This window comes from Gasterosteus aculeatus, chromosome 18 (genome assembly GCF_964276395.1).
Source record: "Gasterosteus aculeatus chromosome 18, fGasAcu3.hap1.1, whole genome shotgun sequence".
Classification (NCBI taxonomy): domain Eukaryota; kingdom Metazoa; phylum Chordata; class Actinopteri; order Perciformes; family Gasterosteidae; genus Gasterosteus; species Gasterosteus aculeatus.
In genome coordinates, this window is record NC_135706.1 from 12149982 (window position 1) to 12164704 (window position 14723).

General features: G+C 42.0%; 1 protein-coding gene and 1 long non-coding RNA gene across 2 annotated transcripts; both read right to left on the reverse strand.

Annotated features, from left to right (window-relative positions):
* Positions 1–4878: 4878 nt before the first annotated feature.
* Positions 4879–7835, reverse strand: LOC144389381 (intersectin-2-like). Its single transcript, XM_078093310.1, has 3 exons — positions 6190–7835; positions 5920–6093; positions 4879–5619 (listed from the first exon to the last, which is right to left on the reverse strand). The coding sequence occupies exons 1-3, from the start codon at positions 6254–6256 to the stop codon at positions 5468–5470; spliced, it is 393 nt and encodes a 130-aa protein (XP_077949436.1). The 5' UTR covers positions 6257–7835; the 3' UTR covers positions 4879–5467.
* A 5155-nt stretch (positions 7836–12990) lies between these two features.
* LOC144389382 (uncharacterized) lies at positions 12991–14448 on the reverse strand. The gene is made up of 3 exons (XR_013453383.1): positions 13930–14448; positions 13660–13833; positions 12991–13359 (listed from the first exon to the last, which is right to left on the reverse strand). It is a non-coding gene; the product is annotated as an uncharacterized LOC144389382 (long non-coding RNA).
* Positions 14449–14723: the final 275 nt, after the last annotated feature.

Below are 14723 nucleotides of genomic sequence, written 5' to 3' on the forward strand. Positions count from 1 at the left end.
GCCAGGAACTGCAAGGTTGGTGGTTCAAGTCCCGGCTGCTCCATGTTCCATGTCGAAGTGTCCTTGAGCAAGACACCTAACCCCTAATTGCTCCCTGGGCAAAAATGTAAATGCCATGGGTTAAAAATGTAATGTATGTCGCTTTGGATAAAAGCGTCAGCTAAATGACTTGTAATGTAATGTAATGTAAAAAAGACTGTTGTTTTATTTGTCGCTAAATGACTCAATGTAACCTCTGAAAAATGGTGATGAATCTTCCAAAGAACTACTTACGTCTGTAAAGGACAAATATCGCAGATACTTTCCAGAGAAAATATCCAACTGCACTCTTCTGGAACCAGAAACGCAATGATTTAGTGCACCTTGAGACTCATCAAAGGATTTGTTGATGATGTCACAATTCCGTTGTCATGGAAATGCAGCCCGTGTCATAGAGTGGACTCCATGACAACGGAATGCAAAATACAACAAAACTCACTTTGTGTGGTTTTATATATACACATTATATATATATTATATAGAGGATATTTATAGATATATATTAGAGCGGTCTATTTATTTTTTAAAAATCACTAATTCATCTTACTCTAGCCTAATCACAATGTGTTTTTTCTTTTAAAGACACTGAGGAGTGAACAATTGTAAACGTGATGAGGCCGATATATAAAGTCCCATTCACCTGTGTTTCTTCCTGCACCATGAAGCCCATTTCTGAACCACGTTTTGGATGAAGAAGCACTGATATTGAGACGTGCTTTCAGACACGAGAGGATGTTTTGGACAGATCAGACCAGCGTGAAGCCATCTCACCATCCCACACATGCTCCGTATGGCACGGCGCTTTTTTGCAAGCGGCGTGTCTTTATATGCCGAACCTGTAAATAAAGGCACTATTTGCTGTACTGTCAGAAGTGTGTGTTTGGCACTGAAGTCCTTGGCACACATCTTTATTACCTTCCCTGGCCCCAGAAGAATGTGTCACATCAAAGAAGAGTTCCACAAGACAGTCCACATATTCCGTGTAAATGGGTGATTGTGTTTGATGTTGAGCGAGATGGATGTAATGGTAAAATATGTAAAATATGTTAAAACATTGTCTTGTGCTAAACCCGGGTCTCAAGTGTCCGTATTTGACCCTGACGTGCAAAGAGCAGCATGATACAAAATGTTAGTTTGCAGCTGTGTCCTGAGAAGGCCTCGATCTCGATCTCATAGACGCTTCGATACAAGGGACTTCTGTTCATGGCCTTGGTTCATATCTTATTTGCTTCTCGTACTTGGCACTGAGGATAGTCTTCACATGTGTATAAAAAGTCAGCGTTTTTACTGCTCGGAAACGCCATTTACACCGAACGCTGAAATACGTGCTTGTGTGTTCGACCTCCTGCTTGCAAGCAATAGTTAGAGGCAGATATCTGCGGAGAGTTGCTCACGTAATCTTTTTCTCTTCTAAATAAATGTTAACTTTTTTACTTTAATTGATCAACGTGTTGTGATCCTTCTCAACCAACCAACTCGGAGGGATCGGAGATCCCGACAATGTACTGGAGAATGTAGCATGTATGAAGAGGGCAGGTGCTGCAGGTGGAACACAGTCAGTAGCTGTCCCACCCTGGATCCCTTCCATCACAGGCCTGCCTTTTCCTCAGCTGGGGTGAAGCCTGGTGCTCGTGCCCCCCGGCCGGACAAATGAGCCCTCTTAACTGCTTAAATCAGTTTAGATAAAATATGTTATTATAAGTTATTTCTACACCATTTGCAAACTGAGCACTTATCAACTGGCCAAATGCTTTTATATTTTATCTTAGCCTGTTCCTGTCTTGTTTATTCTGTATGAACCTTAGTTGTAGAAAGATATTTAGAATTAGACACAGGAAGATGAATTCCCTCTGCTCACTTTTAAGGCAAAGTAGGATAAATAATAATACTATATTGTATTTATATAGTGCTTTACATGGTAGGCTACTCAAAGACACTTAACAGTAAAGCCAGCACATTTAGCACATAAACACAGATATAAAACCAACACGTAGAAAAATCATATTAAAAGCCAATAAAACAGTCTACAACTTTCCTAGCAAGTACATATTTTTTAAATCCTTTCGCATTCAGTCGGTCCACGATTGTTTGCCTGGCTTTTTCTCTTTGTTTAATTACAGCTGCAGCTCTTTATTTTCTTCCTTCTTGGCTTCAGGTACAGTCACGAGCGGATGACAGGATGCAAAGCTCAATATATGTTATCAGAATTTGCTAGGTGGCATGTTCAGCCTTTTTTGCCTGCAGAAGAGTTAACATCACGTACTGATGGCTATAAAACATCACTAAACATAGATCAAACAATGCGGTGAGCATTACACATCATAGTGCTCTTTGCACTGCAGGCCTGAGATGGAAATACTTTTACCATGATCCAAATAATTGCCTATGAGAGCAACATGTAATCCAGCAATGAACACATTATCTGTTTAGTGAAAGAGTGTACAACTAATAACACTCTTACAACAAAGCAATTGGTTAACCAGTATTTTCGGGCTTCATGAGCAAATACAGAATCCCTTTGTGTTCATTTGCAAAGCCGCATTAGGACACACATCACTTTATTTAATACGCTGCTTGCAAGTCGCTGTGTTGTGCCAGACTCAATAAAACATTTAGGACAAACCCACAGTCACGAAGATACTCATCTAACGTTACGTGGACTCTGCATGAGGAAGAGGAGGAGGAAGAGGACGAGGCTCCATGTCGATAAATACCAACTTTCCACCGACCACTTTTCCCACCCGGTGTCGCTCCGATCTGCCGGCGCATCGCGGAGAAAACCAATCGGGTGTCTGGATGCTAAATGAAGCTTAGGCGAAAATTCAGTCAGGAAGACTGGACAGGCTGTGCCGTTCCCTGGTGGCCTCCTCTCTCCCTGGGGGCGCACGGCCAGCTGATTAGGGGCGGGGTCGAGTAGTATCAGGCGTGGGTGTCGTTGCCGTAAACCAATCGCATTGGGGCAGGCAACGTTAAAAAACTGTTCTCCTCTCTTTTGCTGTCAGTTGTCATTTCAGCACGCTCCCAAGGTGACCCGCCACCACCCCTGACACCTCCAACCTACAGCAGAACCTGGCATAGCTGGAGAGTTATGCAACTTGGGCTCTACCACCACCACCACCAGTGTCTGGACTCCCAAGGGGGGGATATGCCTCATCTCAGCTCGAGATCCCGGCCCCGGGTCTGTCCTGCGGCAGGATGGAGTCCAAGCCCCAAACCACTTGCAATATCATATTATACCTGTTATAATAAATCATTGTTCATATTTCAACAAGTCTCTCCGGATTGAAATGTTTATACTTCTCATCCAAACACAATCACATTCACTCTGTCCGGATAGCGCCATTTATCTGGAGAAGCCGGAAGTAACGTGACTGTTTTTAAAATGTAAAGAGTAGAAAGTACAGATATTGTCGTGAAAATGTAAGGAGTAGAAGTAAAAGGTCGTCTGAAAAATAAATACTCCAGTAAAGTATAGATACCCAAAATTTCTACTTAATACAGTAACGAAGTATTTGTACTTCGTTACTTGACACCTCTGCATAACACTGATGTTTCTACCACTCAAAAGGCCGAGGGAGATGATTGTCAAACTTGTCCTCCATCAGAGTTTGATCTAGACTCCTACTCTGGCAATGAACGTGACAAAGAACTGGAGGAGATGGCGGTGGAGAGCTACCACACCTTTTCTGTAGTGGGGTCTAATCTAAACTCAGGCAAAGTCACAAACTTGGGACCAAGCTGTCTGGGAGTTCATGAGTCTCCCCTCAGCACCGATATCTCATCAAGTCTACCAATTCTAAAGACAAGCGCCAAGTCGCCAGTGGAAACACAGGTGAAAACGGCAAAGACAACCCCTCGAAGAAAAGTAAGCCGCTTATCCACTCTCACTACAAATGGGTTGGAATCAGGAGAAAATCGAAAACTGAACTTGTATATTGGTGACATGGAACAGGAAGAAATAGCACCAGAGAACTGCTACACTCGTCCTTTAGAGTCTGACAGTCCTCTCTGGGTAAAACTGGAGATAAAAGGGGAGGAATATGATCCACGCTATGGCAGTACGACTCCAGAACCAGAACCACAACGTGGTCCTCTTTATGATGTCAAATCAGAAAATTAGAATCCTCAATGTTTGCTGGACGCTTGGATCAAAGAAGAGGAGGAACATGTGCCCGATGACTCTCACAGGTCTGGAGTTCACTAACAGGAGGTGAGCATCACTTGATGTTCTTGGTTCGAGCCGACACAAGAGACGGGTTAGTTTTAGGCTGAACGGTCGCTATGAAGATGTATGTTTTGCTGGCGAAGAATGTAGATGATGACATATTGTAAATTGGTTTGAAAGTATATATTTTAAAAGTTTGCTAAACCTTTCTAAAAAGATTGATTGATCTGACTAAATGTTCCATGCATGACCGGTCAGTATTCATGATTTGAAGCTTTGTTTTAAAGGCGGTTTGATTGTGCCACAGTTGGACTTTAGTTAATGTTCCGTGGGGAGCCACGGTCATGTATGTTTGTATAAGTATCTTTTTGACTTCATTCAATGGCCAACAGATAAGTGTATTGCGTTGTTTGTTTTGCGTTATTCATCTTTTACTTTTGCTACCACTTCATATGGCGCTAATGCCGTTTCTGACGTTCAGCCATTCTATTTTTTTCAAATTTAAAAACTACTGTAAATTACTAACGCTGATGTAAATGGTTAAAGAATTAGTGATCGTTTTATTGTTATCATTTATTTCTGTACATTTTATAAAAACACATACTGTGCAGTCATTTTACCTGGTTTTATATTTTTTTGGGAATGCTAATTCAACAAATATTGTTCGGCAAATCTTAATTCAACATTTTAATCTTTTCAGTCCTTTTTTGGATTTCATACTTGGTGTGTAATGTACAGCCAAGAGCATGTAATGTAATTGTTACAGTTGCGCATCAGAATCTCATTTTTGGTCAAAATGTAGCTAATCTTGTACTGGTGACAAGGAAGTAGTAGCACAAAACCCATGTTATATCTCCTAATCAGGTGGAAGCGGCTCTATATATTCGGTACAATGCATCTCATCAACATTTGTATTCCTTCAGGCCGCTGCTTATCACATATCAGTGTTTTCTCTCTAAACCAATTACTACCAACAGTACTCTCAAGGGGCATAAGCTATTGTCAGGTATTGTCAACATCCTAATAAAATAAACTGCAACTACAACTTTTATGTTTACATTTGTGCTGGTTTGTTGCTAACCAGGACACCCTTTTATCTCAAGACATTACATACATCAGAGATGATGAGACCTTTGATAGGGTAACGTGAGTTGAGGCAGAAAAGGGCAGTGACGGTAAAATCTGTTTTTAAAGGCAGCTCTTGCTACAAATAGGCCCTTCCAGATGTATCCAGCTGTTGATAAACATGCAAATGTCCTCTCTTTATTTGGTTGGCTCGTAAAGCTGCAGGTCTAGTTTGACCCAAACTTCTCCAGTGGGGACTTCGTGCAGTAGCAGGCGACGGTTCGCGGCTCCTTTGCTCTCCATCTCTTTCTTTATAGTTGCCACAGGAACTTCAGTACGACCCAGAAAATCTGAAGTGATTAAATGACAAAGAAACATACGTCTCCAAGGGGGGTTCAAATATCAGTCCGAGGCTGATTGATGCTCCTCTTAAAGATATTACCAATGTCAGTGTGTCAACACATATAATATACATATATTTGCAAAATATCTTTGTTAAAAGCAAAGAACACAAAGAAAAAAAGGGACTGCAGCATACCAAAACAAAAGATGTAACGGGTAATGTCTGCTGCTTACAAAGCTCAAAAGCCCGAATTGCAAGCCGTGGTTGCGTGCGTTTACAAATTTCCGTGTGTCTCTTCTCCACTGACCGTCTGGTGAGAACTGGTCCTTCTCGAACACAGTGACGCACAGGATGTCCTGGTAGAGGTCTTTGACGAAGAACTGGCAGTGGAAGTTCCACTTTGGGTTCAGAGTGTCGCTGATCGGTCGGGACGTGTAGCACTGAGCCCCCATCGTCAGCTCACAGTACGGATTGCTCTTACCTGTGGGGGGGAATGATATGCGTTGTTGAATTAACTAGAGATTACTGTGAAGTGAAATGGATGGGCGGGCTGTGCGTTCCCTTCTCCGGGCCTCACCGTTGGGTTTACAGGCTTTGAGCTCCAGGGCTTCAGAGACGGTGACCAAGAAAGTATTCACATTCATTACTCAATAGAAGTACATATACTAGGGTTTAAAAAGACTCCTGTAGAAGCTTTTTACTTAAGTAAAAGTATAAAAGTACTGGTTTCAACATTACTTATAGTATAAAAGTAAAAGTAATGTAAGAAAGTCCACTAAGGACAATCTCTTAATGCATAACCTCGCTCACACAACACGTCAGTCCGTTACAATGTGATCAGAAGGTCATTTAAGAACCTTTTAGACTGTCTTGTGGCTGGTGTTTTTTTTTTAACACTATATAGATATTAGGCTGTAAAGCCATTGTATTATTGTTTGATTAAACATTAGGGTTTTTGAATCGCTCTTAGTCTCGACTCTCCCCTGAGACATGTTGTCCATCGCACAAGGTGCTTGTGCCACAGACAACACAGATCACAGGATCACTGAGCCACTCAAACTCCTCCACCACGTTAAGGTGGCGATTCGCGGAGGAGTTTTTTTTTTTTACGTGGGAAACCCATAGATGGAGGGAAAACCCACAGTTGAACCCCAAAAAGGGGTGTAGTCTTGAAAAAGACTGTTGGTCAGCCCTGAAAAGGGGTGTAGTCTTGAAAAAGACTGTTGGTCAGCTCTTAAAAGGGGTGTAGTCTTGAAAAAGACTGTTGGTCAGCCCTGAAAAGGGGTGTAGTCTTGAAAAAGACTGTTGGTCAGCTCTTAAAAGGGGTGTAGTCTTGAAAAAGACTGTTGGTCAGCCCTGAAAAGGGGTGTAGTCTTGAAAAAGACTGTTGGTCAGCCCTGAAAAGGGGTGTAGTCTTGAAAAAGACTGTTGGTCAGCTCTTAAAAGGGGTGTAGTCTTGAAAAAGACTGTTGGTCAGCCCTGAAAAGGGGTGTAGTCTTGAAAAAGACTGTTGGTCAGCCCTGAAAAGGGGTTTAGTCTTGAAAAAGACTGTTGGTCAGCTCTAAAAAGGGGTGTAGTCTTGAAAAAGACTGTTGGTCAGCTCTTAAAAGGGGTGTAGTCTTGAAAAAGACTGTTGGTCAGCCCTGAAAAGGGGTGTAGTCTTGAAAAAGACTGTTGGTCAGCTCTTAAAAGGGGTGTAGTCTTGAAAAAGACTGTTGGTCAGCCCTGAAAAGGGGTGTAGTCTTGAAAAAGACTGTTGGTCAGCTCTTAAAAGGGGTGTAGTCTTGAAAAAGACTGTTGGTCAGCCCTGAAAAGGGGTGTAGTCTTGAAAAAGACTGTTGGTCAGCTCTTAAAAGGGGTGTAGTCTTGAAAAAGACTGTTGGTCAGCCCTGAAAAGGGGTGTAGTCTTGAAAAAGACTGTTGGTCAGCTCTTAAAAGGGGTGTAGTCTTGAAAAAGACTGTTGGTCAGCCCTGAAAAGGGGTGTAGTCTTGAAAAAGACTGTTGGTCAGCTCTTAAAAGGGGTGTAGTCTTGAAAAAGACTGTTGGTCAGCCCTGAAAAGGGGTGTAGTCTTGAAAAAGGGGGTCGACCGTGGCGCATTGAGTAGAGAGGGTGCTCCTAACCCTAACCGCCAGGAACTGCAAGGTTGGTGGTTCAAGTCCCGGCTGCTCCATGTTCCATGTCGAAGTGTCCTTGAGCAAGACACCTAACCCCTAATTGCTCCCTGGGCAAAAATGTAAATGCCATGGGTTAAAAATGTAATGTATGTCGCTTTGGATAAAAGCGTCAGCTAAATGACTTGTAATGTAATGTAATGTAAAAAAGACTGTTGTTTTATTTGTCGCTAAATGACTCAATGTAACCTCTGAAAAATGGTGATGAATCTTCCAAAGAACTACTTACGTCTGTAAAGGACAAATATCGCAGATACTTTCCAGAGAAAATATCCAACTGCACTCTTCTGGAACCAGAAACGCAATGATTTAGTGCACCTTGAGACTCATCAAAGGATTTGTTGATGATGTCACAATTCCGTTGTCATGGAAATGCAGCCCGTGTCATAGAGTGGACTCCATGACAACGGAATGCAAAATACAACAAAACTCACTTTGTGTGGTTTTATATATACACATTATATATATATTATATAGAGGATATTTATAGATATATATTAGAGCGGTCTATTTATTTTAAAAAATCACTAATTCATCTTACTCTAGCCTAATCACAATGTGTTTTTTCTTTTAAAGACACTGAGGAGTGAACAATTGTAAACGTGATGAGGCCGATATATAAAGTCCCATTCACCTGTGTTTCTTCCTGCACCATGAAGCCCATTTCTGAACCACGTTTTGGATGAAGAAGCACCGATATTGAGACGTGCTTTCAGACACGAGAGGATGTTTTGGACAGATCAGACCAGCGTGAAGCCATCTCACCATCCCACGCATGCTCCGTATGGCACGGCGCTTTTTTGCAAGCGGCGTGTCTTTATATGCCGAACCTGTAAATAAAGGCACTATTTGCTGTACTGTCAGAAGTGTGTGTTTGGCACTGAAGTCCTTGGCACACATCTTTATTACCTTCCCTGGCCCCAGAAGAATGTGTCACATCAAAGAAGATTTCCACAAGACAGTCCACATATTCCGTGTAAATGGGTGATTGTGTTTGATGTTGAGCGAGATGGATGTAATGGTAAAATATGTAAAATATGTTAAAACATTGTCTTGTGCTAAACCCGGGTCTCAAGTGTCCGTATTTGACCCTGACGTGCAAAGAGCAGCATGATACAAAATGTTAGTTTGCAGCTGTGTCCTGAGAAGGCCTCGATCTCGATCTCATAGACGCTTCGATACAAGGGACTTCTGTTCATGGCCTTGGTTCATATCTTATTTGCTTCTCGTACTTGGCACTGAGGATAGTCTTCACATGTGTATAAAAAGTCAGCGTTTTTACTGCTCGGAAACGCCATTTACACCGAACGCTGAAATACGTGCTTGTGTGTTCGACCTCCTGCTTGCAAGCAATAGTTAGAGGCAGATATCTGCAGAGAGTTGCTCACGTAATCTTTTTCTCTTCTAAATAAATGTTAACTTTTTTACTTTAATTGATCAACGTGTTGTGATCCTTCTCAACCAACCAACTCGGAGGGATTGGAGATCCTGACAATGTACTGGAGAATGTAGCATGTATGAAGAGGGCAGGTTCTGCAGGTGGAACACAGTCAGTAGCTGTCCCACCCTGGATCCCTTCCATCACAGGCCTGCCTTTTCCTCAGCTGGGGTGAAGCCTGGTGCTCGTGCCCCCCGCCAGACAAATGAGCCCTCTTAACTGCTTAAATCAGTTTAGATAAAATATGTTATTATAAGTTATTTCTACACCATTTGCAAACTGAGCACTTATCAACTGGCCAAATGCTTTTATATTTTATCTTAGCCTGTTCCTGTCTTGTTTATTCTGTATGAACCTTAGTTGTAGAAAGATATTTAGAATTAGACACAGGAAGATGAATTCCCTCTGCTCACTTTTAAGGCAAAGTAGGATAAATAATAATACTATATTGTATTTATATAGTGCTTTACATGGTAGGCTACTCAAAGACACTTAACAGTAAAGCCAGCACATTTAGCACATAAACACAGATATAAAACCAACACGTAGAAAAATCATATTAAAAGCCAATAAAACAGTCTACAACTTTCCTAGCAAGTACATATTTTTTAAATCCTTTCGCATTCAGTCGGTCCACGATTGTTTGCCTGGCTTTTTCTCTTTGTTTAATTACAGCTGCAGCTCTTTATTTTCTTCCTTCTTGGCTTCAGGTACAGTCACGAGCGGATGACAGGATGCAAAGCTCAATATATGTTATCAGAATTTGCTAGGTGGCATGTTCAGCCTTTTTTGCCTGCAGAAGAGTTAACATCACGTACTGATGGCTATAAAACATCACTAAACATAGATCAAACAATGCGGTGAGCATTACACATCATAGTGCTCTTTGCACTGCAGGCCTGAGATGGAAATACTTTTACCATGATCCAAATAATTGCCTATGAGAGCAACATGTAATCCAGCAATGAACACATTATCTGTTTAGTGAAAGAGTGTACAACTAATAACACTCTTACAACAAAGCAATTGGTTAACCAGTATTTTCGGGCTTCATGAGCAAATACAGAATCCCTTTGTGTTCATTTGCAAAGCCGCATTAAGACACACATCACTTTATTTAATACGCTGCTTGCAAGTCGCTGTGTTGTGCCAGACTCAATAAAACATTTAGGACAAACCCACAGTCACGAAGATACTCATCTAACGTTACGTGGACTCTGCATGAGGAAGAGGAGGAGGAAGAGGACGAGGCTCCATGTCGATAAATACCAACTTTCCACCGACCACTTTTCCCACCCGGTGTCGCTCCGATCTGCCGGCGCATCGCGGAGAAAACCAATCGGGTGTCTGGATGCTAAATGAAGCTTAGGCGAAAATTCAGTCAGGAAGACTGGACAGGCTGTGCCGTTCCCTGGTGGCCTCCTCTCTCCCTGGGGGCGCACGGCCAGCTGATTAGGGGCGGGGTCGAGTAGTATCAGGCGTGGGTGTCGTTGCCGTAAACCAATCGCATTGGGGCAGGCAACGTTAAAAAACTGTTCTCCTCTCTTTTGCTGTCAGTTGTCATTTCAGCACGCTCCCAAGGTGACCCGCCACCACCCCTGACACCTCCAATCTACAGCAGAACCTGGCATAGCTGGAGAGTTATGCAACTTGGGCTCTACCACCACCACCACCAGTGTCTGGACTCCCAAGGGGGGGATATGCCTCGTCTCAGCTCGAGATCCCGGCCCCGGGTCTGTCCTGCGGCAGGATGGAGTCCAAGCCCCAAACAACTCTCAATATCATATTATACCTGTTATAATAAATCATTGTTCAAATTTCAACAAGTCTCTCCGGATTGAAATGTTTATACTTCTCATCCAAACACAAATCACATTCACTCTGTCCGGATAGCGCCATTTATCTGGAGAAGCCGGAAGTAACGTGACTGTTTTTAAAATGTAAAGAGTAGAAAGTACAGATATTGTCGTGAAAATGTAAGGAGTAGAAGTAAAAGGTCGTCTGAAAAATAAATACTCCAGTAGAGTATAGATACCCAAAATTTCTACTTAATACAGTAACGAAGTATTTGTACTTCGTTACTTGACACCTCTGCATAACACTGATGTTTCTACCACTCAAAAGGCCGAGGGAGATGATTGTCAAACTTGTCCTCCATCAGAGTTTGATCTAGACTCCTACTCTGGCAATGAACGTGACAAAGAACTGGAGGAGATGGCGGTGGAGAACTACCACACCTTTTCTGTAGTGGGGTCTAATCTAAACTCAGGCAAAGTCACAAACTTGGGACCAAGCTGTCTGGGAGTTCATGAGTCTCCCCTCAGCACCGATATCTCATCAAGTCTACCAATTCTAAAGACAAGCGCCAAGTCGCCAGTGGAAACACAGGTGAAAACGGCAAAGACAACCCCTCGAAGAAAAGTAAGCCGCTTATCCACTCTCACTACAAATGGGTTGGAATCAGGAGAAAATCGAAAACTGAACTTGTATATTGGTGACATGGAACAGGAAGAAATAGCACCAGAGAACTGCTACACTCGTCCTTTAGAGTCTGACAGTCCTCTCTGGGTAAAACTGGAGATAAAAGGGGAGGAATATGATCCACGCTATGGCAGTACGACTCCAGAACCAGAACCACAACGTGGTCCTCTTTATGATGTCAAATCAGAAAATTAGAATCCTCAATGTTTGCTGGACGCTTGGATCAAAGAAGAGGAGGAACATGTGCCCGATGACTCTCACAGGTCTGGAGTTCACTAACAGGAGGTGAGCATCACTTGATGTTCTTGGTTCGAGCCGACACAAGAGACGGGTTAGTTTTAGGCTGAACGGTCGCTATGAAGATGTATGTTTTGCTGGCGAAGAATGTAGATGATGACATATTGTAAATTGGTTTGAAAGTATATATTTTAAAAGTTTGCTAAACCTTTCTAAAAAGATTGATTGATCTGACTAAATGTTCCATGCATGACCGGTCAGTATTCATGATTTGAAGCTTTGTTTTAAAGGCGGTTTGATTGTGCCACAGTTGGACTTTAGTTAATGTTCCGTGGGGAGCCACGGTCATGTATGTTTGTATAAGTATCTTTTTGACTTTATTCAATGGCCAACAGATGAGTGTATTGCGTTGTTTGTTTTGCGTTACTCATCTTTTACTTTTGCTACCACTTCATATGGCGCTAATGCCGTTTCTGACGTTCAGCCATTCTATTTTTTTCGAATTTAAAAACTACTGTAAATTACTAACGCTGATGTAAATGGTTAAAGAATCAGTGATCGTTTTATTGTTATCATTTATTTCTGTACATTTTATAAAAACACATACTGTGCAGTCATTTTACCTGGTTTTATTTTTTTTTTGGAATGCTAATTCAACAAATATTGTTCGGCAAATCTTAATTCAACATTTTAATCTTTTCAGTCCTTTTTTGGATTTCATACTTGGTGTGTAATGTACAGGCAAGAGCATGTAATGTAATTGTTACAGTTGAGCATCAGAATCTCATTTTTGGTCAAAATGTAGCTAATCTTGTACTGGTGACATGGAAGTAGTAGCACAAAACCCATGTTATATCTCCTAATCAGGTGGAAGCGGCTCTATATATTCGGTACAATGCATCTCATCAACATTTGTATTCCTTCAGGCCGCTGCTTATCACATATCAGTGTTTTCTCTCTAAACCAATTACTACTAACAGTACTCTCAAGGGGCATAAGCTATTGTCAGGTATTGTCAACATCCTAATAAAATAAACTGCAACTACAACTTTTATGTTTACATTTGTGCTGGTTTGTTGCTAACCAGGACACCCTTTTATCTCGAGACATTACATACATCAGAGATGATGAGACCTTTGATAGGGTAACGTGAGTTGAGGCAGAAAAGGGCAGTGACGGTAAAATCAGTTTTTAAAGGCAGCTCTTGCTACAAATAGGCCCTTCCAGATGTATCCAGCTGTTGATAAACATGCAAATGTCCTCTCTTTATTTGGTTGGCTCGTAAAGCTGCAGGTCTAGTTTGACCCAAACTTCTCCAGTGGGGACTTCGTGCAGTAGCAGGCGACGGTTCGCGGCTCCTTTGCTCTCCATCTCTTTCTTTATAGTTGCCACAGGAACTTCAGTACGACCCAGAAAATCTGAAGTGATTAAATGACAAAGAAACATACGTCTCCAAGGGGGGTTCAAATATCAGTCCGAGGCTGATTGATGCTCCTCTTAAAGATATTACCAATGTCAGTGTGTCAACACATATAATATACATATATTTGCAAAATATCTTTGTTAAAAGCAAAGAACACAAAGAAAAAAAGGGACTGCAGCATACCAAAACAAAAGATGTAACGGGTAATGTCTGCTGCTTACAAAGCTCAAAAGCCCGAATTGCAAGCCGTGGTTGCGTGCGTTTACAAATTTCCGTGTGTCTCTTCTCCACTGACCGTCTGGTGAGAACTGGTCCTTCTCGAACACAGTGACGCACAGGATGTCCTGGTAGAGGTCTTTGACGAAGAACTGGCAGTGGAAGTTCCACTTTGGGTTCAGAGTGTCGCTGATCGGTCGGGACGTGTAGCACTGAGCCCCCATCGTCAGCTCACAGTACGGATTGCTCTTACCTGTGGGGGGGAATGAAATGCTTTGTTGAATTAACTAGAGATTACTGTGAAGTGAAATGGATGGGCGGGCTGTGCGTTCCCTTCTCCGGGCCTCACCGTTGGGTTTACAGGCTTTGAGCTCCAGGGCTTAAGAGACGGTGACCAAGAAAGTATTCACATTCATTACTCAATAGAAGTACATATACTAGGGTTTAAAAAGACTCCTGTAGAAGCTTTTTACTTAAGTAAAAGTATAAAAGTACTGGTTTCAAAATTACTTATAGTATAAAAGTAAAAGTAATGTAAGAAAGTCCTTTAAGGACAATCTCTTAATGCATAACCTCGCTCACACAACACGTCAGTCCGTTACAATGTGATCAGAAGGTCATTTAAGAACCTTTTAGACTGTCTTGTGGCTGGTGTTTTTTTTTTAACACTATATAGATATTAGGCTGTAAAGCCATTGTATTATTGTTTGATTAAACATTAGGGTTTTTGAATCGCTCTTAGTCTCGACTCTCCCCTGAGACATGTTGTCCATCGCACAAGGTGCTTGTGCCACAGACAACACAGATCACAGGATCACTGAGCCACTCAAACTCCTCCACCACGTTAAGGTGGCGATTCGCGGAGGAGTTTTTTTTTTTTTACGTGGGAAACCCATAGATGGAGGGAAAACCCACAGTTGAACCCCAAAAAGGGGTGTAGTCTTGAAAAAGACTGTTGGTCAGCCCTGAAAAGGGGTGTAGTCTTGAAAAAGACTGTTGGTCAGCTCTTAAAAGGGGTGTAGTCTTGAAAAAGACTGTTGGTCAGCCCTGAAAAGGGGTGTAGTCTTGAAAAAGACTGTTGGTCAGCTCTTAAAAGGGGTGTAGTCTTGAAAAAGACTGTTGGTCAGCCCTGAAAAGGGGTGT